The sequence below is a fragment of the Odocoileus virginianus genome, chromosome 34, assembly GCF_023699985.2.
Source record: "Odocoileus virginianus isolate 20LAN1187 ecotype Illinois chromosome 34, Ovbor_1.2, whole genome shotgun sequence".
NCBI lineage: Eukaryota > Metazoa > Chordata > Mammalia > Artiodactyla > Cervidae > Odocoileus > Odocoileus virginianus.
Window position 1 is genome coordinate 20784812 of NC_069707.1, and position 22906 is coordinate 20807717.

The 22906-nt window shown below is 38.0% G+C and overlaps 1 protein-coding gene across 5 annotated transcripts in view; it reads right to left on the reverse strand.

Moving 5' to 3' along the window:
- The window catches only part of UTRN (utrophin), a 546437-nt gene that overhangs the window by 254563 nt on the left and 268968 nt on the right, over positions 1 to 22906 (reverse strand). For all 5 annotated transcript variants that reach the window (XM_070461578.1, XM_070461576.1, XM_070461579.1 and 2 more), the window contains 3 exons: positions 20746 to 20863; positions 18367 to 18572; positions 12639 to 12793 (listed from right to left, as the gene is read on the reverse strand). In XM_070461578.1, the coding sequence (XP_070317679.1) occupies positions 12639 to 12793; positions 18367 to 18572; positions 20746 to 20863 (479 nt within the window). The remainder of the gene's footprint in view (positions 1 to 12638; positions 12794 to 18366; positions 18573 to 20745; positions 20864 to 22906) is intronic.

Here is a 22906-nt window from a genome sequence, read left to right on the forward strand (position 1 = left end):
AATACATGAAACAGGGCACTCAGAGCAGGTGCACTGGGACAACCCTAAGGGATGGGATGGGGAGGGATGTGGGAAGGCGTTCAGGATGGAGTACACATGTACACCCATGCCTGATTCATGTCAACGTCTGGCAAAAGCCACCACAATATTGTAAAGTAATTAGCCTTCAATTAAAATAAATAAACTAATTTTAAAAATATATGTCCTTCTGACTATCTTCACCTATCAAAATCCTTCCAGTCCTTTAAGGGTTAAGGACTACCTCCTCCAGAACAACTCAGTCTAATTAGGTTTCCTTGCCCAGAGTTCATAAAAGGTCAAAACTCCTCTTCAGAAATTTATCACATGTATCCTGAAAAAACCCTTAGACTGTGATCTTATCTCTCTTACATTTTACTTTAACTATATCATAGAGATCTCTTGTCTTTCTCCCAGTTCTATAAACACACAATAGGTAAAAGCAGTCTTTTGCATCTCCATATTTCTCAGAGTCTTTGTTATAGCATTCTGTGTAAGTTGTTCAGTCGTGTCTGACTCTTTGTGATCCCATGGACTGTAGTCCACCAGGCACCTCTGTCCATGAAATTCTCCAGGCAAGAATATTGGAGTGGGTGGCCATTTCCTTCTCCAGGGGATCTTCCAGACGCAGGGATCAAACACAAGTCTCCTGCACTGCAGGCAAATTCTCTACTATCTGAGCTACAAAGAAGTCACCATTATAATTGCATTTATAAAATAATGAAAATCTTTTTATAATAGGACTTTAAAATTAGCTCCCAAATACCACTTTTCAAGAAGCTACAGAGTGAAGGTCTCTAGAATATTCAGTTTGTGAATCCAGAAAGAAGACAATACATTAGGAAGCATAAAAACAAGAAATCCAATATATGGAGAAGCAAACAGGTTCTCACGTTAATGGTGAAAGGAGATCTCAGACAAAGGGTTATGTACTCAAATCGGATCAGATGAGGCCTGTCTTCATCATACCAACTGCTCTGTTTCTTGTTTCAATTTGACAAAATTAACAAAGAAGAAAGTGAAAGTGAAAGTGAAGCCACTCAGTCCTGTCTGACTCTTTGAGACCCCATGGACTGTAGCCTACCAGGCTCCTCCATCCATGGGATTTTCCAGGCAAGAATACTGGAGTGGGTTGCCATTTCCTTCTCCAGGAGATCTCCCCAACCCAGGGATTGAACCTGGGTCTCCTGCATTGTAGGCAGATGCTTTACCATCTGAGCAAAACAGAGTCTTGAAAAGTGGACAAATCTAGGTGTTGTTATTATGGATACACCAGTTAAGCTTGTAAAAAGTACTGTAATTTTAACTTATGTGTCATATGTCAAATATGTTGAGGTCTGCACTCTCTTAACATTAGTATGACATTAAAATCAACTTCTCATCCTAACAGGAAAAAAAGAAAAAAAGGACAAAAACAAATAAACCAAAAACGCCATGAGATCGTAGGAGGAAAGCACAGAAAATCCCTAGGATAATGCCTGTGCACTAGGCTTTGAAAACTGTCTCCAGAAGAGATGTCTGCAAGAAAAGTTATTAGAAGTGATAGACTGCTTAATGTGATTGACCTTGTAGGAAATTGTACTGTCAGGCCATGGAAAACGTGGGAAGAATTAGCAGTAGGTGCAAAGAAAACTAAGCATATAAAAACAAGGCAATTATTAATTTATGGTAAAATAAATAGAGAAGAAACAAAATTATAGTAAATGTCAGTGCTTGGCTGTTAATGATGCTTAGACAGACACAATACTGTCAACACTGAGTATCTGCTTCTCTAAAAATTCAATGATAAGATGATACAGACACTATGGAAAACAATATGGCAAGTCCTCAAAAAATTAAAAATAGAATTAACATGGTCAAGCGAGGAGATGAAAAATGTTGCCCCTAGGGGGAGGGCTGTGATGAGCGGTGAGAGAACCACTATAAGTCCCCTACACATGAACCTCAGGTTGCAAACTTTCAAAGATGCAAATGTGCGTTTCCATGTCTAGTCATGAAAGCTAGTTCACATGCCTGGCATCCATTGTATGTGCGCGTGTGTATCCTCTACAAGTGGTTTTTTTATGTACTTTACTACACAGTACTGTGTAGAGTATGGTAGTATAGTACCTTTATTTCAAGCCCAGAATGACTGGAAACAAGCATAAAAGCAGCAGTGATGTAGTTGGGACTACTGAACTTTTCAAGGTACTATTACTGTAATTAAAAGTGTCTATTCTACGTGCTTTTCTTTTTTTTTATGTATTATTTGTGGGAAAAGTACTATAAACCTATTACAACACAGTACTATATAGCTGACTGGGCTAGTTAGATACCTACACTAACTTCGCTGGAATTAATAAGCAAATTGGGCTTATGAACATGCTCTCAGAATAGAACTCATTTGTTTGGAGGGGATTACTGTATTATAAATCTTTCAATTTTTAAAATATTTTTAATCATATGCATATATTTCTTTTTAATATTTACAAGTTATCCACCAGAATTTGCATGGTTGGTGGTGATGGTGTTTAGTCTTCCACCTAACCCTGCCCATATTTTCAATTATTAAAACATCAACTAAAAAAAAATACTAAGAATAGCCAAATAAAGCCTGCACCAAAAAAAGTGTCAGAATTAAAGGACTACATATGCACAAGTAATCAACCACGAGCAAATGATTCTAATTTTAAGAACATTCATACAAAACTTAGTAATTATAAATTTAGTAGACTATTCTTATTTTAAGAACACATAAAATTTGGTATTTATAAAATTTAGTGAAGTCAAACACTTTCATTTTACATAATTAGTGTCCTATATTCTTAAGAATAAAGATGTACATAACATGTACATAACGGGTTATGTGGCAAACAGCTAATGTAAAATCACATTATTACAGATCAGCTCTATTAAACCCTAAGAATGCCCAGACTAGGGAAGAAGGAAGAGGACACAAACGTCTAAGAACCTCACGGGTGAAGTAAGAGAGTTTCGATATGAGTTATTTATATACTTAACAAGCATGAAGGACTAGCCTAGCAGGGGATGGGAAAAGTCTAAAATGATGCTTCAAAGGAAAAGGGAGGTAAGAGGATCATGAGCACTTGACCTTAGACAGTACTGGATCCACTGAGCTGCATTAATACCAGCAGCACACTCTGGTAACCAGCAGAACATTCTGAATTCAGAAACTAGGGCATTTACTGTAAATCTGTCAAATTATCCACGAGTCATCAGTGGGAAAAGAGACTGTCCCTTAAAAATATTCACTTTGTAGGAAACTGCTGCAAAATAACTTCTAGGCAATGGTTAAGAGACGTCTACTTTGTTGGTTACTAAAAGAACTGAACTGAACTGATAGTAAAAAGAATACAGGTTTTGAATCAAGGCAGATATGGCTCCACCACTGACTAGCTGTAAAAGCTAGGCAGTGCCCACCTCCTCCCACATAATTTTCATCATCCTTAAACTCCACTTGGCACCTAGGTTTTCCATGGTCTGAGCCTCGCTTACCTCTCCTAAGAGTATTTAATCACTCCAAGCCTCAGGCTTTATCTACCTACAAAAATGAACCAATGACTAACCCTCAAAGTGGTCGCTATTTCACATTTAGAGCTTTACTTTTTATTTAAATATCCTTCTTCACTCCTCCCTCCTCCCACTGACTTTTCCCTTTCCACTTGGTTAATTTCTACTTCCCTTACAGAACTGGGTGCAGACACCTTTCTAATCTATGGTAACTCATTCCACAGCATCCCATGATTTCTCTTACAGTGGCTATTAGCAGCTCATTGCTGCTGTTATGACAAATCACCACAAATACAGTGGCTTAAAACTTTTTCCTAATTTGGTGAAATACTAAGAAATTAATTTTATTTGTAGGGTGCAAATGTGCACTTTAATAATAAATGTCCTGGAGAATTTTTTTTTACCATGATCATAATCAACTAAAAAATAGTGAACATACAGAAAACCAAATTCTGTGTACAGAAGTCCAAATTATCTTCATGTTATTATAATAAATATACATTTTAAAAGCACAATCACAGTATTTATATTATGGTCTATTTTTGAAACTAATATAAGTTTATGTGATATTTCTAATAGAGTAGGTATAGCTCAAAGGTATCAGTTCCCCACATCACACATTTCATTGTTTTTTTTAAAAAGTCTAGAATAGTTACACTGGACACCACAAGATAGTATAAGAATCTTTTACTTATTTTCAAGGAATTTTGATTTATCATAATGCCACAAAGCAAAAAAAGTCACTAAAATTAGAGCCTCAGGAGTATGTATGCACTACATGACACCGGCTAATAAGTTACTTTTACTGCCATTTGTGCACTGCTCTCAGAAGGAAACCACCTAATTTTACCACCTCTGCCATTTACTAGATATAAGCCTTGGGGGTAAACCATTCAAATCTCCAATTTTCTATTTCCATCCTTAAAATAAGGAGCTTGGACTAGCTGAGTAAAGGGCCCATGTCATAATCAGAATCTCTAGCGGTCCTTTGAAAACTACAGAATCCACCACAGAGATTATAAAACCTACTGGAAGAGTTTATCCAGTCTCACTCCATCCCTAGTTTCAAATTCAGCTTCATGAAGAATCACTGCACGTAAATAAAATGTTACTGATGGGAATGGATATGTGGTGCAGACAGCAAAGAGGTCAGGAAGCACTAATGTGTAAGATTCAGTCCTAACAGCACATCCAGCGCTGAATTTACACTAGTCCTCAATTCTCAATGCAGAGCTCCTATCTGGCAGTCCTGGTTGCTACATCTCAAGAAAGATCAGAACAGAGCGGGAGGAAGTTCTGAGAAATGTAAATGAGAGAGTATAGCAGAAGGAACACTGGCAATGAACCGGAAAGGTTTTACATTCAGGAAATTGTGGCTACTAGACAAAGATACAGAAGATTTTTTTTTTTAATCTTTCAAAATCCACAAATCATAAAGCATAAAGATAGGCTGAAAATCTAAAAGACATAAGTTTTGATGTTTAGAAGGATAATTTTAGCAGAAATAAAAAGTTTTTCTTCACACAGAAGTAACAGATTATAGAATTCTTTAGAGCAAGAAATGGTAGAGAACAAAAGTATAAATAACATCTCATAAAAGATTTAAGGAATGCATGGGTGACAAATTTATAATAGTTCATATTAAAAGGAACTGGGATTTTTAAAATGCAAATGCTTATTTTTTAAAGAGAAGTCTGTTATACAAGCAACTAGCTGAAAGGCTACAAAATAGCTTACAGTAATTTTGTAGCATTACAAAACATGGTCACCCACATAACTGACATTTTTAAAATGTGATTTTACATGTTAAAGAATACTTCATTTTTTAATCTATAAAATGTAATATTGTTTAATATGCATGTGCTTATCATTAGTCAAAAGAGTGTCTGAATGTAAATAGGTGAATCTTTTTTTTTTTAAACTTCAATGGAAAAGAATGTCTTAGCAAATCTAGAGATGTGTCTTGCTAAATTTTGGTATACTTTAAAGGTGACCTTTACAGTCACATGAGATTTAAATACATTTTTCTCTTCTAGAGTGGAAAATAGTAGCATCAGTAGTTTGAGTGGCATGTAGAAAACTTGCAATGAAACAATTCCTTAAGCTTTCCAATAAGTACCTTCACAAGGTAATTTGTCCTTTGGTGTATAAAATATCATTTAATTAGGAAATATATTAAAAGCACGCTTTAATGCAGTGAGGAAATGCAGTGGATTTGATGATGAATTAGTCACTGAAGACATTCCCAACCCTCTATGGTATTTTGTGGCTAATCTTTGTTACACAGATACTGGGTTCTCATCAAGCACTTAAAAATTCACTCCATTGAATTTAAGGAGATTGTTCTAAGCTGCCAATGCCACATCACTTGGAAGCTTAAGAGAAGTTCCCCACCCCCACTGTATAAATATTCAAGACAGAACTATTTCCCTGTGAGGATTCAGCACACCACATCCTATTTCCCTTTTCACTAAGTCACTACAAGATATTTGATCTTCATTAGCCAACCAATACTGAACCACTCCCCAACACTACACACCTTCCCCAATCTACCCTCAAAACCCTTCTTCCATTAAACCTGGAAACCTATCCTACCAATGGCGGACTCCTCAGGTCAATCCCTTCACCTTGTCAAGTGAAATTGGTTTCCATAGGGCCATGAATTTATCTGCAAACTTTTAACAAAGCTTTTTTCTTTTTTCTCTCGAACCTTATATGCCTGGGGTGAAGCACTCACATGAGGGTCTGCCTCCTTCGCATCGCTGCTTTCTAAGCCATTGTTCCCCATCTTCCAGACAAAATCCCACTCCTTCAAAACAGGAGACTTTCTCCACTGTGTCCATATGCTAACCTCCATGTCCATGGAAATGGCACAGAGACACTGCTCGCTGCCTCAACAATGAAGTAGAGTCTGAAATCAAACTCAAGATCTGCTTGACAAGCCACAGGCTCCAGTGAGGGACTTCGCCCCACAGGGGAAGGGACATGATAGACACCATTATGGACTAAAAGTGTCCCAGTCTCCACTCCCTTACAAATACCTTCCTCTCCCCCACTCCCTGTCTGTGTTTCATCTGCATTCTTCTGACCTACCTCCAAGTAGATACACACTGCTAAAGAGCACTACAACAGGACTATCTTCCCTTGACATATATTAGAGGTCACAAATAGGCACCCAGCCCTGCCCCACACTGAAGTTCCCCTAGGAAGCTATCTGTCCCATCCACCTAGACTCTGATTTTACAAACAACCCTCTTTCTTAAAACTTCTCACAATCCCACCTCCAACCTCACTAAGAGGATGCCTCATGGATCATAAAGAAAGCAGACGTCACTGCACTGAGAATCTTTCAACTTCCCACCACTAAAGCTCCAGACCATGTGTATCTACATTCATCTTCTCACTGCCTTTCTGTCATAATGGAAAAAGCATCTCAGCTCTTACCAAACTCAATTCTATAGATCCTGCCTTCTTATCAACAGAAGGACCTCTTTCCTCTTCCTTTTTCCCCTCAGTCATGAATCATAACTCTACTAGATCAACCCCATGAGCACATTCACATGCTTTATTTTTCCCATTTTAAAGAAAAGTTACTCACTTCTCTCTACCCTTCATTGCCTTCCAGGTACTACCTAATCTCTCTGTCCCTCTTAACAAACTTCTCTACAGACGGTCCCATAAATTGTTTCTACTTCCTCAACTTCACCTAACTCTCTAGCTTCTACTCCATCACTCCTTGAAATTGTTCTTTTCAAACTAACAAGAATCTCCAAGATGTGGCATTCCAGGAATAGTGTTACGTCATCTTTTTGGATTTCTCAGTTTAATGAAACACAATGGATCATTCCTTCCTAGAAACATTCTCTTCTCTCCATTCTTTCTTTAAATATTCTCTTTGCTACAATGCTGGGCTTCTCTGGTGGCGCAGACAGTAAAGAATCCACCTGCAATGAGGGAGACCTGGGTTCAATCCCTGGGATGGGAGTCCCCTGGAGGAGGCCACTCCAGTATCCTTGCCTTGAGAATCCCCATGGATAGAGGAGCCTGGTGGGCTACAGTCCATGGGGTCGCAAAGAGTCAGACACAACTGAGCAACTGAATTGAACTGAACTGAGGGCTTTGAGAGACAATTAGGTCATGAGGGCAGAGCCACCATGAATGAGATTAATGGTCTTATAAAAGGAGCCTGAGAGAGCTCTCTTCTCCCTTCTGCCATGTGGGGGAACAGGAAGTCTGTCCAGAAGAGGGTCCCCACCCAACCATGCTGGCACCCTGATCTCAGACTTCCATTTCTGTAGTTTATAAGCCACCCAATCCGTGGTGTTTGTTATAACAGACTGAATAGGCAAGAACACCAACCAAGAAAGCTGCATTTTCTAAAAGTTCCATCTGTTAATAAACATTTAGAAAATCTATACTGTACTCAGTAAATCAGATCACCAACTCTTTTGTCACTAATTGAAGCAAAGACTATTCAAATTGACTACAGACAAACAACTGATGATGACTCAGCCTTCCGCTCATTTAACCACAGACAGTACTGTCAAACAGGCTGAAGGTCAATGGATTTATAAGGAAGACACAGTACGACACAGCAGACGATGATAATTTGGGGTAATCTTTTGTTGAGCATGTACCATGTACAAGGAACTTTTATACATAATTTCTGATCTTCACAATAGTCTCACTCATTAGATATTATGTTCTGTACAAGTGGGGGCTTACTTGGTGGCTCAGTGGTAAAGAATCCACCTGCCAGATGCAGGTTTGATATCTGAGTCGGGAAGATTCCCTGGAGAAGGAACCCACTCCAGGATTCTTGCCTGGAAAATCCCATGGACAGAGGAGGCTGGTGGGCTTCATAGGAGTCCATGGGGACACAAAGAGTCAGATATAACTTAGTGACTAAAACAACGAACAAGAAGAAGAAGCAAGGAACTGAGACTCAGTGAATTGAAATAACTTGGTCAAAGTTCACACAAATAAGTGAATAAAGTACAGATGTTAATCAAGAACTATTAGATATCATAGCCAGTGTACTTTCTGTCCTGACTATACAAACTAAGAAATGCCTTAAAGTAGGTAGCAAAAGCTGGCTTCCAGGGATGAGGACAAAGAGAAAAATATCCAGTAATTAATGATCTATAGGATCATTTATTCTTTATAACATAAAGTTATATTGTCTCATTTCCCTCACAATATTTCAGGATAAATAACTATGTACATGTATGTGTGCAAGTATGTGTGTCTGTGTATATATACACACATATGCATGAATACATGCACACCAGGGTTAAAATAACATTTCAGATCCAACTGAGGCATCTACGCTCCAAAAGTTACCATAGTAAATTTCAACTATCATTATCTCAATGTGCACTACAGAATTTGTTAATGGGCATTAAGAAATGTAAAAAAAAAAATTCATTGGTAAAAAGAATGGTAGTCAAGATATGTCCTAGGCTTCCCAGGTGGCCCTAAGTGGTAAAGAATCCACCTGCTGATGCGGGAGACACAGATCAGATCCCTGAGCAGGAAAGATCCCCTAGAGTAGGAAGTGGCAACCCACTCCAGTATTCTTGCCTTGGAAACTGCATGGGCAGAGAAGCCTGGCAGGCTACAGTCCACGGGGTCACAAAGAGTCGGACACAACTAAGCACAAGGTATTTCAATTAGTTTAAAATGTCAGACATAGACCTGTTGGTTACAGAATCCAAAATATCGAGAGCCAGTAATGTTTAAGAACTAAGAATTTTTTGTACATTAGGAAACCATTATGAAAGTATCTAAATGGCATATTAACCCCAACTACAGTCTGAAGTAGCAAACACATTAATATTTCTGCATCTAGGAACAAAGTTATTTGCACTAAGCAGGATAAATAAAGACTATAATAAATAGCCTCATGTCAATTCAAAGCATTCGGTTATCAGAGCCTACTGGATTTTGGTATGACAGATAAGGGACTGTGGACCTATAACTATGAATGGCCAAATTACTTAGTCAAACTGCAATTCAGACAAAACATTTCCTCTGAAAGCTGATATTAAACGTCACACGTTATGCCGCAATAACAGTGTTCCAAGGCAATCTAATAACCCTTCACCCCTCCAGAATCTGGCTGCTGACAATGATGTACATTCAGAATATGGCTGGACGATAAGGGAAAAACCACAGTATAAGGCTGTTCCATGGCCACTACAACAGGCACAATGGCCACGTTCTGGAAGAGAGTTACATTTATACATAGCAGATGCTCCTATATCTTTAATCAGATCAGGTTTCTAAACTCAACACAGATAAGAACCAGTACTGGAATGACAAAGATCCAAGAGGTGGGTACACAGAGCTGTCATCAGCAACAGCTAAAGTTCTGATAACAAAGAAGAAAAAGAAAACTATTTTTAAAGGAAGGTAAGAACCTGATAGCAGGCAAAAAGATTTGGATTCCAGTCTCAGCTCTGTCTATATGAGCTGTGTGATCTTATGTCTTGCTTAACTTCTCTCTGCTTCAATTTATTCATTGACAATGTTGATGAAAATTCTGCCCATCTCTTATGGTTGTTGTAAGGATAAAATAATACAAGGGAAGAGCTTAGCACAGAGCCTGACCATGAGGAGATGGCCAATAAAATTTATACACTAAAAACAAAGCACAGAATCTCACAAAGCATAGCAACCTGAATAAATTTGCTACCGATTCTTCAGAACATGGAGAGCACTGTCACAATTCAGTTTAGAAAAATGTCATCTTGGCTGTGTGCCGTGCCTTTGAACATGTCATTTAATTTCTCTGAGCCGAAGAGCATTACAGTAAACCAAGTATTCTCAACGGAAGAGATAAACGGTTTTTTTGGTGGGGTGAGGTGGTAGAGTAAGTGAGAAAAATTGGCTCTTTTTATGAAGAAATCATATACCTATAAAGTACCAAGACAGATCACAGTATTACAATGTCCTGGGAGCAGGAAACTGAAAGTGTTCTTTAAGGGGGATGATAATGTCAAGAAGGCTAAGAAACACCAGTTTAAGTGAACTGTAAGGTTCATGTACAGCTCTTACAGTTCCTTAATTCTATCTTCATAACAATAATGCCAAGGATTCAAAAAATGTTTAATATAGGTTCACGTACTATACTTAAGAAGGTAAGGAAAGATTTCTATATTCTAGAAATATCTCCAATTAAACAGTTAAAAATTGTAAATATCATTCTGTTTAAAATAAAAAATCCTAGCAATAGAGCTATTATTCATGCTGGGATTCTGTGAGCCACAATTTTGTTGAATTTTCTCTGCTTTATAGATAATAATATATCTAAATCATGTCTATATATTAACATGTTTATTCATTTCCCCCTGAAATGCAGAAAGAAAATAGAGTAAAGAGAATGACTTGTTAACTACTATGAAACTGGAACACTATGGTCGTCTCAGCTTTGATAAATGAAAGATCACCTTGGAATATAATTCATTTATAATTGCTTCTTCCATCTAATCTAACTACTGCTGTAGGCTGTCTTAAAATATTTACAAAGTAAAAGCAAAAAAAAAACTGGAGTTGCTAAATAAAGCAGGCCACGCATTCCAAAGTGATCAATTTTTCCAGTATTGTTTACAATATAAACAAAGTCATAATTCTTACAGATGGAATATTTGGAAACACAGGCAAAGTACACTTAAGGATGATCTCTCTCATCCTTATGTTTGGAGTTTCTAACTGAGATACAATCGACATATGTGACTATATTAGCTTACCATGATCTGATACATGTATATACTGCAAAATGATTTGCACAGCAAGTTTAGTTAACATCCATGACCACACATGGTTACAGATTTTTCTTGTGATGGGAAATTTTAAGATTTAGTAATTTTCAAATACACAATATTGTTAACCATAATTACCATGCTTTACATTACAGCCCCAGAATGTAAGTTTGTACTTTAAAGATGCTTTTAATTCCCCTTCTTCCCCACCTTAGTTTTAGAATCCTTACTATGCCCAAATTACCTGTCACAACAAAACAAAAGCAGTTGTTCTAAATTGCTAGAAAGATCAATATTACAACTATATTCTGCTTTAACCACTTCAGAGTTTTGTATTTCCTACACTTGTTTTTATCTTCTCCAGAATCCAAGGGAGACAGAGCAACATATTCATGTTCATGAACTGACTCATAATTTTCTTTGAGTTTCCCAAAATTTACAATATAGATTCTAACTAAAAGTGACATTTTAAAAATGTACAAAATACATCCAGATCAAACTGTTACTAAACATTTGGCTTTAATTCATTACTAGTAATATGTATAATAAAGTGTTCCATTTTATTCACTGCAAAATAAATGTGGTTTTGATATCAAATTAGCTTTCAGGCATTTGCATCTGAATATATAAGATGCGTGTGAAGTCATAATTTCACTTAGACACAGGTATTCCCAGTACTATGCAGGAAGTACACACTTTCTTTTACCGAAGATGAATATAAATACACAGCCTTAAAGAGATGCTAACCACTGGTAACACTGCCCCAAATTCTAGATGTTCAAGTGACAGAAAAATTTCTCTTATAAACACATGCTATTTTAGACTGTTCCAAACATACTGACAAGACAGAGTAATGGAAAGAAAAGATAATAAATGAGTTGAAGCCCAATATACACTTAGTATATTTTAGGAGTCTAGTGTGGATCCATGTGTTCACATCCTCAAATGAGGATAACCTGGCCACATAGCACATGTTTCACTATTAGGGATAATGTTACCCTCAGGCGCCATAATACCAAAGTGTTCTTTAACATCAGAGTACCACAAAATGTATTCTAGGCAAAACTGAGAGGCATAAGAAAATCAGAACTCATAAAATGACCACTGTCGAGGTTTAGACTTACTCAAGGAAAAACTCCATAGCAGAAATTCAATTAGATAACGTATCACACTCTATATGAAGTCTGATAATATGAACTCAGCACAGCATAATATTTTTTTTAAAAAAATAATAAAATATGCATCTAGTAGGCACATCTTCTACATGCTTCCATGAGAAAGCCAAAGCAATCAAATTCTCAACTTGACAATATACATACATACACCTGCCAAGGCCTCAGCCAATACCTTTGTTTTAGATTGATCCATGATGTTTTTAAGTACTCCGTGGTTTCTTTCACATTTCTCGTGTCATCACTACCATATTCTTCCAGCAGTTTCTGCAGGACATTATCGAATGCCATTACAACACCATCTCCAGGAGCCAGATCTTGAAGCAACATCTAAGGTGTAATTTCAGATGTAATCATTAACACTGGATCATTCAGTTACAAATATGACCGAAACACTAGGTCCTTTCAATAGGTTTTAATATGTTTCAGACACAGATATCAAAAGAAAGGAACATATTATAAGACAAATTCTCGCATGTAAGCTCAAACAAAAATAATTCTGGAAGTGAAAAGTGATCAAGTACATAGCAAGTAGATAGCAGATGGTGTTAAAAGATTACTATCTTTTCCTCTCCGATATATTTTAATTCCTCAAACCATTTGTCTTGTTCATTACAAATGCTATGCATCTAATCAAAACAGGAATATGCATCTCACAGGAATGAATTTACTACAGAGTTAGTTCCTCTATATGTGCTTGGAGATACAGAAAGATCGACAATATGGAAATCTTCCTCCCCCTGGATCACTATGCCTGCTTACAAAGTTAACTGTTGGGTGGATCTAGTAGTGAAGCAAGGGTTACTGAGAGTTGCCTGAGTACACTATATTGATGCTGTGTGTCCATAGGCATTGGCTGTATGGTACATGTTTTTTTTTTTTTACCCCTGAGAGCCCCTGCATCAAGATACTTCCCATGAAACCTAAATGACTAATGAATGTTCCCATAATTTTTGGAGCAACTCGCAGAAAAATCCATCCTAGAGTACCAGAAGAACAGAACCATGCTGCTAATTCAGTTCAGTCGATCAGTCGTGTCTGACTCTTTGCAACCTCATGAACTACAGCATGCCAGGCTTGCTCAAACTCAAGTCCATCGCGTCAGTGATGCCATCCAACCATCGTGTCCTCTGTCATCCCTTTCTCCTCCTGCCTTCAATCTTTCCCAGCATCAGGGTCTTTTCCAAGGAGTCAGTTTTTCATATCAGGTGGCCAAAGTATTGGACTTTCAGCTTTAGCATCAGTCCTTCCAATGAACAATCAGGAAAAATTTCCTTTACAATTGATTGGTATGATTTCCTTGCAGTCCAAGGGACTCTCAAGTGTCTTCTCCATCACCCAGTTCAAAAGCATCAATTCTTCAGTGCTCAGCTTTCTTTATGGTCCAACTCTCACATCCATACATGACTACTGGAAAAACCATAGCTTTGACTAGATGGACCTTTGCTGAGAAAGTAATGTCTATGCTTTTTAATATACTGTCTAGGTTGGTCATAGATTTTCTAAGAGGAAGCATCTTCTAATTTCATGGCTGCAGTCACTGTCTGCAGTGATTTGGGAGCCCAAAAAAATAAAGTCTTTTACTGTTTCCATTGTTTCCCATCTATTTGCAATGAAGTGATGGGACCAGATACCATGATCTTTGCTTTTTGAACGCTGAGTTTTAAAACAGCTTTTTCACTCTCCTCTTTTACTTTCATCAAGAGGCTCTTTAGTTCTTCTTTGCTTCCTGCCATAAGGGTAGTGTCATCTGCGTATCTGAGGTTATTGATATCTCTCCCAGCTATCTTGATTCTAGCTTGTGCTTCGTCCAGCCCAGCATTTCTCATGATGTACTCTGTAAATGAGTTAAATAAGCAGGATGACAATACACAGCCTCGATGTACTCCTTTCCTGATTTGGAACCAGTCTGTTGCTTCATCTCCAGTTCTAACTGTTGCTTCTTGACCTGAATACAGATGTCTAAGGAGGCAAGTAAAGGATCTGGTATTCCCATCTCTTTCAGAATTTTCCACAGTTTAATGTGATCCACACAGTCAAAGGCTTTGGCATAGTCAATAAAGCAGAAGTAGATGTTTTTCTGGAACCCTCTTGCTTTTTTGATGATTGGACAAATGTTGGCAATTTGATCTCTGATTCCTCTGCCTTTTCTAAATCCAACTTGAACATCTGGAAGTTCATGGTTCACATACTGTTGAAGCCTAGCTTGGAGAATTTTGAGCATTACTTTGCTAGCATGTGAGAAGAGTGCAATTGTGCTGTAGTTTGAGCATTCTTTGGCATTGCTTTTCTTTGGGATTGGAATGAAAACTGACCTTTTCCAGTCCTGTGGCCACTGCTGAGCTTTCCAAATTTGCTGGCATATTGAATGCAGCACTTTCACAGCATCATCTTTTAAGATTTGAAATAGCTCAACTGGAATTCCATCACCTCCACTAGCTTCATTCATAGTGATGCTTCCTAAGGCCCACTTGACTTCACATTCCAGGATGTCTGGCTCCAGGTGAGTGATCATACCATCATGGTTATCTGGGTCATGAAGATCTTTTTTGTATAGTTCTTCTGTGTATTCTTGCCACCTCTTAATATCTTCTGCTTCTATTAGGTCTATACCATTTCTGTCCTTTATTTTGTCCCTCTTTGCGTGAAATGTTCCCTTGGTATCTCTAATTTTCTTGAAGAGATCTCTAGTCATTCCCATTCTATTGTTTTCCTCTATTTCTTTGCACTGATCGTTGAGGAAGGCTTTCTTATCTCTCCTTGCTACTCTTTGGAACTCTGCATTCAAATGGGTATATCTTTCCTTTTCACTTTTGCTTTTCGCTTCTCTTTTCTCAGCTCTCTGTAAGGCCTCCTCAGACAACCATTTTGCCTTTTTGCATTTCTTTTTCTTAGGGATGGTCTTGATCCCTGTATCCTGTACAATGTCACGAACCTCGGTCCATAGTTCTTCAGGGACTCTGTTGATCAGATCTAATCCCTTGAATCAGTTTGTCACTTTCACTGTTTAACCGTAAGGGATTTGATTTGGTCATGCCTGAGGGGTCTAGTGGTTTTCCCTATATTCTTCAATTTAAGGCTGACTTTGGCAATAAGGAGCTCATGATCTGATCCACAGTCAGCTCCCAGTCTTCTTTCTCTGACTGTACAGAGCTTCTCTATCTTTGGCTGCAAAGAATATAATCAATCTTATTTAGATATTGACCATCTGGTGATGTCCATGTGTAGAGTCTTCTCTTGTGTTGTTGGAACAGGGTGTTTGCTATGACCAGTGCATTCTCTTGGCAAAACTCTGTAAGCCTTTGCCCTGCTTCATTTTGTACTCTGAGGCCAAACTTGCCTGTTACCCCAGGTATCCCTTGACTTCCTACTTTTGCATTCCAGAGCCCTGTGATGAAAAGGACAGCTTTGATTCTCTCCCTTCCCTGATAAGCGACTGTTTGAAGCTGCCCTTTGGAACTTGGTGCTTCCCCAGTGGCTCAGAGAGTAAAGCGTCCGCGTGTAATGCGGGAGACCTGGGTTCGATCCCTAGGTTGGGAAGATCCCTTGGAGAAGGCAATGGCAACCCACTCTGGTGCTCTTGCCTGGAAAATCCCATGGACGGAGAAGCAAGCCTGTAGGCTACAGTCTATGGTAGGCTGCAGTCTGTGGGGTCGCAAAGAGTCGGACACAACTGAATGACTTCACTTCACCCACTTTGGAACTCAGGGAAGCCCAAGGAGGCTGCTGCTGCTGCTGCTAAGTCGCTTCAGTCGTGTCCGACTCTGTGCGACCCTATAGACGGCAGCCCACCAGGCTCCCCCATCCCTGGGATTCTGCAGGCAAGAACACTGGAGTGGGTTGCCATTTCCTTCTCCAATGCATGAAAGTGAAAAGTGAGTGTGAAGTCGCTTGGTGGTGTCCGACTCTTTGCGACCCCATGGACTGCAGCCTACCAGGCTCCTTCATCCCTGGGATTTTCCAGGCAAGAGTGCTGGAGTGGGGTGCCATTGCCTTCTCCGAAGGAGGCTGAATGAAGCCTATTTCCTACAAACAAGAAATGTAGCAGTAGCCTCTTAATATCCTGCTGCATTTCACCTACCTCCTCATCTCTCCTTCATCCTTCAACCTACTTTAACCTAGCTGTAAGGTCCCAAAAAAAAAAAAAAAAAAAAAGAAAAGGACAGCTTTTTTGGATGTTAATTCTAGAAGTTCTTGTAGGTCTTCATAGAACTGTTTAACTTCGCTTCTTGAGCAATACTGGTTGGGGCATAGATGTGGATTACTGAGATATGGCAAGTTTTGCATTTTTGAGATTGCACCCAAGCACTGCATTTCAGACTCTTTTCTTGACTATGATGGCTACTCCATTTCTTCTAAGGGATTCTTACCTACAGTAGTAGATATAATTATCATCTGAATTAAATTCACCCATTCCAGTCCACTTTAGTTCACTGATTCCAAAAATGTCGATGTTCACAGTTGCTAACTCCTTTTTGACCACTTCCAATTTACCTTGATTCATGGACTCCAATTTACCTTTATTCATGCACCTAACATTCTATAGCATTTTACTTCCATCACCAGTCACATGCATAATGAGCACTGTTTTTGCTTTGGCTCCATCTCTTCATTCTTTCTGGAGTTGTTTCTCCACTCTTCTCCAGTAGCATACTGGGCACCTACCGAACTGGGGAGTTCATCTTTCAGTGTCATATCTTTTTCCCTTTTCATAATGCTGCTATTTAGAAAAGAATATTCTGAATATAATGATTGAAATACTGATATCGTTTTCAATTGCATTCCTCTGGTTAAGAGTCCAAGGGCTTTGCTGATTATTATTTTTTGAGTCATTTGGTGAAAACAAATCAGCAGATAGCATAGAGAATGATAATGATAGCATAGCATAGAGATAGATAGAGAATGATCCAGAAAACCAGGATACCTGGCCACTTGATTTTTAAATTGCAATCATGAAAAGTCTACAGGTCTGAAGAATAACAACATGCTGCCCTGTTTCAGATTTTGCTTCCCGTATAGTCTATATTATATCCTTCACAAGCATACACCTTCATCTAGGCTATCTGAAGGGTAAATCAATGTTATACCAAAATATAACCTAACAACCATAACCTCCAATTCAAGAATATTTTCTATGATTGTAGAGAGGTTTAAAACAGCACTTTGAAGTACCATAAGTGTTCAATAACATCAACTCTATAATCAAACTAATCATAAAAAAGGTACTTGCTCTGATGATATTGATAAAACAGTTTGGTTATAAAGGTATTAAAAGAAACTAAACTTAATACTTGATTTGTTCACTACATGTCTGCTAAGTCTCTTCAGTCATGTCTGATTCTTTGCGACCCTATGGACTGTAGCCTGCCAGGCACTTCTGTCCATGGGATTTCCCAGGCATGAACATTGGAGTGGGCTGCCACGCCCTCCTCCAGGGGATCTTCCTGATCCAGGGATCAAACCCACATCTCTTAAGTCTCCTGCATTGGAAGGAGGGTTCTTTACCACTAGTGTCACCTTGGAAGCCCTTGTTCACTGAGTTCTCATGAAAATTTTGGGAGATTTCATAAGTAAAAATGACCTTCAACGTAAATACAGAGGGGAGCAAAAGGAGGATTCCTGAGATTCTGAAGGTGTTTTCTTTTTTGATTTTGGTTCATGGGTGTGTTTCCATCTGCAAAGAATCAGCGGGCTGTAATTCTGGGAGACATGTACATTTCTACTCATTATTCTGGAAATTTTCCAAAAAACCTTTCTGGTAAAATTCTTTATATAAATTTCAATGTACATTCTAAGCACTTGGGAAAACTTTATGATAAGGGTTCTAAAATTATGGTTAACAGTAGACTAAAAAAGCATATCCCACAAATTGGTAATGCCAGTAACTAATGAGCCTTACTTACTTGATTATCAGAAATCTGTTTGACAAGTGGATCCCTTCGAGCCTGTTGAAGAATGTAGAGGCGCGCCTCAAACTTTCTCATGAGCTCTTCAGTCTCCTCCCTGTGATCATCCCACTGGAGACTGTCAATAATCATGTCCTCCAACTGCTGCCGTCTTAGCTCCACACCATGCTGAGTGTTATCCCACTGGGTCTTGACCTTTTCCACTGGAGGAGGCATTACATTAAAAAAAAAAAAAAAAAAAAAAATCCCAGAAAGCAGCCATTAGGAAAAGGAAAAAATATATGACACCAAATTCATCATAAATAAGGTCATATATGGAAAAGAGAAAGGTAGCCAAACGGTACATACATTTTAAAAGAATTTTATTATGTCTGCCACACTATATGACTGATACATTTCTGAAATCATCCTTGAAGAAAAAAATGTTGAATTAAACTCTATTCTGATCGCATTAAAATATCTCACAATAAAGATATTTACTATTTTAAACTGATAAACAAAAAATTATTTAAAAAATTAATTCTTACCTAGTTTATATTTATAGAACCTAGTCTGAAGAAGGGAGATTTTGACAGTACTTTATGATATAATTTTATGACCACAGATACAGTCACTTGTCATCCTCTAAGGAAATGCTCCAAGGTAGCATTGATTTTAAGAGAAAACAAAATATTTAAGAGTTCTTTTCACATTTGTTTTTCTGTAGCATGAAACCTCTTTAAAAGGAAGTGTTTTTATATATTTAAGAGAAGCACTAAAAGTAAATGAGATTCAAGTTCTATGTATCAACAGTTTCTATTATAAAAAATCCATACTGACTCTTTTCCTCTCTCTTTTTTTACTCTTTCTTTTTATTTTTCTTTCTTTCATTTTCTTTTTCTGTCCCTTTCTCTTCTCGTTTCCTCTCTCCTACTTTCTTTCCTCTTCTATTTTTAAGAGGGAGTTATGAAAAAGAAGGGACTTCCCAGATGGCACTAATGGTAAAGAAGTCTCCAACTAGATTCAGTCCATGGGTCAGGAAGATCCCCTGGAGAAGCAAATGGCAACCTCTGCTGCCTGGAGAATCCCTTGGACAGAAGACCCTGGTCGGCTACAGTCCACAGCGTTGCAAAGAGTCAGACAAAACTAAACACACACACACAATCTACCAATTAATTTAAAAAGAAATAAAATGGCTCACTTAGTAAGAACACACCAACACTGTGAGATACTAAAAGTTCTCTGCTAACTCATCTCTTCTAATAACTTTGCTGGCGTCACATTCATGTTGAAATCAAAACATGTTTAAGACGGGGAACAGTTGACTTTCCTTGAGAAATATTAGGCAAGGTAATGAAATACCTTCCAGTTTATATTCTGCCACAAATATTTATTAAGGTCCTAATTGGTCCTGGGAAGTGTGGGAAATCTTGGGGCCAAAGAGGTGAAAATTTACAACTTATAGAAGGGAGAGCAAATTAATTGTGAGATCTACAATGAAATTATGGGGGGAAAGGCCATGGCAGGAACTAAAGATAGAAAATATAGTTCACCAGGGGTTAAAAGAGGGTGGGAAAGACTTTGCAGAGTGGGTGACATTTTATCTGCTGAGTAGAATTTCACCTGGGGAGAGAAGGCCAAGAAGAAGAAAACATAATGTGAATAAAGGCAAGAAGACTAGGAAATGTCAGGACGTTATAAGGAACAGATATCGTTCAGAACAGCTACAGACAGTGCTGAGGGCTAGAGAGAGGAAGGGAATGATGCAAACAGACAGTGATTGCCCCTACATGACATTCTTAAGAATCCTGACTGTTGTGTATGTCATACAGATTTAACAGAAGCCTTTAGGCCAGAAAGCCAATTTGAAACAGGGAACTTTGTTGCTGCTGAGTTGTACTTAATTTTTGTTTTGTTTCATGTTGTATTTAACTAAAGTATTCTCAAATTAGAGCCAGGTACACAGGTATACAGTAGCTACTCAATACATATTTTTGGATTGAATTATGAGGAGTTAAAAGACATGGTAAGACTTGATTTCAGTGAATATAAAAGGAGAATGGATTTGCATTCCTATGGGTTTCTCTAACTTTTGTCTTTTTGGTTTCTTTAAAAGAAATTCTAACCTAAATGAAAAAAAAAAAAAAAAGAAAACTTCAATGTATTACTAATTACTTAAAGAGTAATGTTGTTCATAGTTTAAGGAACTCATAGGGAATTATGACAATCTTCACAAAAAATTTAAAAACAAGGGAAAGCTATTTTATTAATAGAGATTATCAAATATCAAATTATAAAATAATATTAATTTCTGGCTGAATAATCTTCAAAAATGTGCATGTTACCATTTTCAAGGAAAGTGAATGATGCTGTATCATTTTATTTTTTAAATCTTACATTTTTCAGTGATTGCTGTTCTCACATCTGAACTGGAAGCTTTATTTTTCAGATTCTGTGCCAATGTAAAGACATAATCGAGCTGAGGATGGCGCTGTTCTAAGTCGGCCTTTGTGATCTGTCAAGACAAAATGATGGTTAAGATAGGTTAATAAGCCATATGATAAAAACACTATCAAAGCATAACTGGTGTGCTGCCATCCAAGCTGTTGTTTTCCTCCTGAAAGGAGCAGTGAGGCATCAGTGATATAGAGGAGAAAGCGCAGGATCTGGAGTCAGAGGTCCCAGGTTCGAATCTTGGTTCTCCCACTTATTATCTGGATCACCAGGCAAGGTACTTTACCTCTCTTATTTCCACAGAAAGAAATAATAAAAAGCACTTGCAGTTCAGCTATATCAAGTCTGAGGAGATTAAATGAAGAAAATCCCTTTGAAACCTAAAAAGTATGTTCAAAACATTAGCAATGGGACTTCCCTGGTGGTCTCTGATTAAGAATCCACCTCCCACTGCAAGGGATTCAGGTTCAGTCACTGCTCTGGGAACTAAGAGCCCACATGCCTTGGAGCAACTAAGCCCGCAGAGCCCGTGTGTCACAACCAGAGAAGCCCATGCCCTGCAACAAAAAACCAAAAACATTAGCAGTGATTTCTGCAGCTGATGCTCTGCACATCTGTCCTACAACTGAAATGAACATAAACCAATGGCACCTACAGGGCGCAGATGAGGGGTTGGAAAAATTCGAACTGGAAGAACTGCAAATTAAATGACCCTAAACACAAAGAGTCGAACACAAGTGAGCAATTAAGCACAGCACAGCACAGGCATAAAAAGCTGCTGCTTGAGAAAGTTTGAGTTTCTTAGGAGGGAAAAGTTAGCAATATTAGGAAAACGGTGTGTTTTAGGTATAGAACTCACACATAGCCATAAAGATTAAAATATACAACTTCCAAAAAGAATCCACAGCTCTTCCTCTGTGAATTCACTAACTTTTCAGATGTCAATTATTCCTATAGTGTCAAGTATTATTTCTAAATGGCTTATTCACAACTTCTAATCCTAAATCACACAGAGACAGTTCAATGAATGCTGATCATTTCCTTGTAAGTGGCATAAGGACCTCTCAACACAATGTATCTGAAACTAAATCAATCAAACCCTTATCCACATTCCATTTCTTCTGTTTCTGATTTCCGTTAATTGCAATGACATCATCTCAGCCACTCAGAAGGGCTTTTCTCCTTGTTTTAAGCATCTCTTGCACTATTCCCAATCTTCTTACTCAAACAGATCATTGTTATGATCAGTCTCCAGCCACAGTTTTAAAAAGAAAATGGGAAAAAAAGATGCTTACTGATGGCTTACAGACTAAAAGTCCCAAGAGCTTTGCTTGGTCCACAAGCTCCTTCAGAAAGTGAACTTCATCTGACTTCACTGTCTTCCCACTACACCTCCTTATTGCACAACTGTTGAAACATCCCTCATGCTCCCCACCTCAAATCTTTATTCACCCTGGTCCCTATACCAGGAATGTCATTTATTTTGTCTCTAAGCATCAAAATTCCACATAGTCTTCATTCCTTCACTATGGATGTAACCCCTTCTTCACCCTGGCTCCTCTGCCACATGGCCTGTACCTGCCCAGTGGCTTTTATTAGACTGTGCTTCGTCACGTATATCTTTAATATGGGAATAAAACTGGTACCTACTTCACAAGATTGCTAAAGTGAATGAGATAATACATGTTAAATACTTAGAAAGACACCTAGCATACACTAAGCACTTAATAAGAGTTAGTGATAGCTGCTATTATTTTATTATTTTTCATAGTTCATTCTTAGTTTCTATCTGATATATTCTTTTCAGCATCCCTAGACAACACATAACCCAGGACCAAAAATACACTGAATATGGAGAAAGAACTTTAAAATTGATATCAAATGGCATGTATGTATAGAAATAAAATTATAGTCAGGAGAGTCTCACTGATGATGTCAACAATTAAATAAGCTCATTATGAAATACAGGTTGAAAAGGCACTTCAACAAATGCCTATACGACACTAGGGACAAAATTAACACCAGTTTACATTTATACTGATGAACAGCCAGATTTGGGACGTCAGTTTTAGCTCGTAAAAACAGAGTCTACAGCTCACATTCT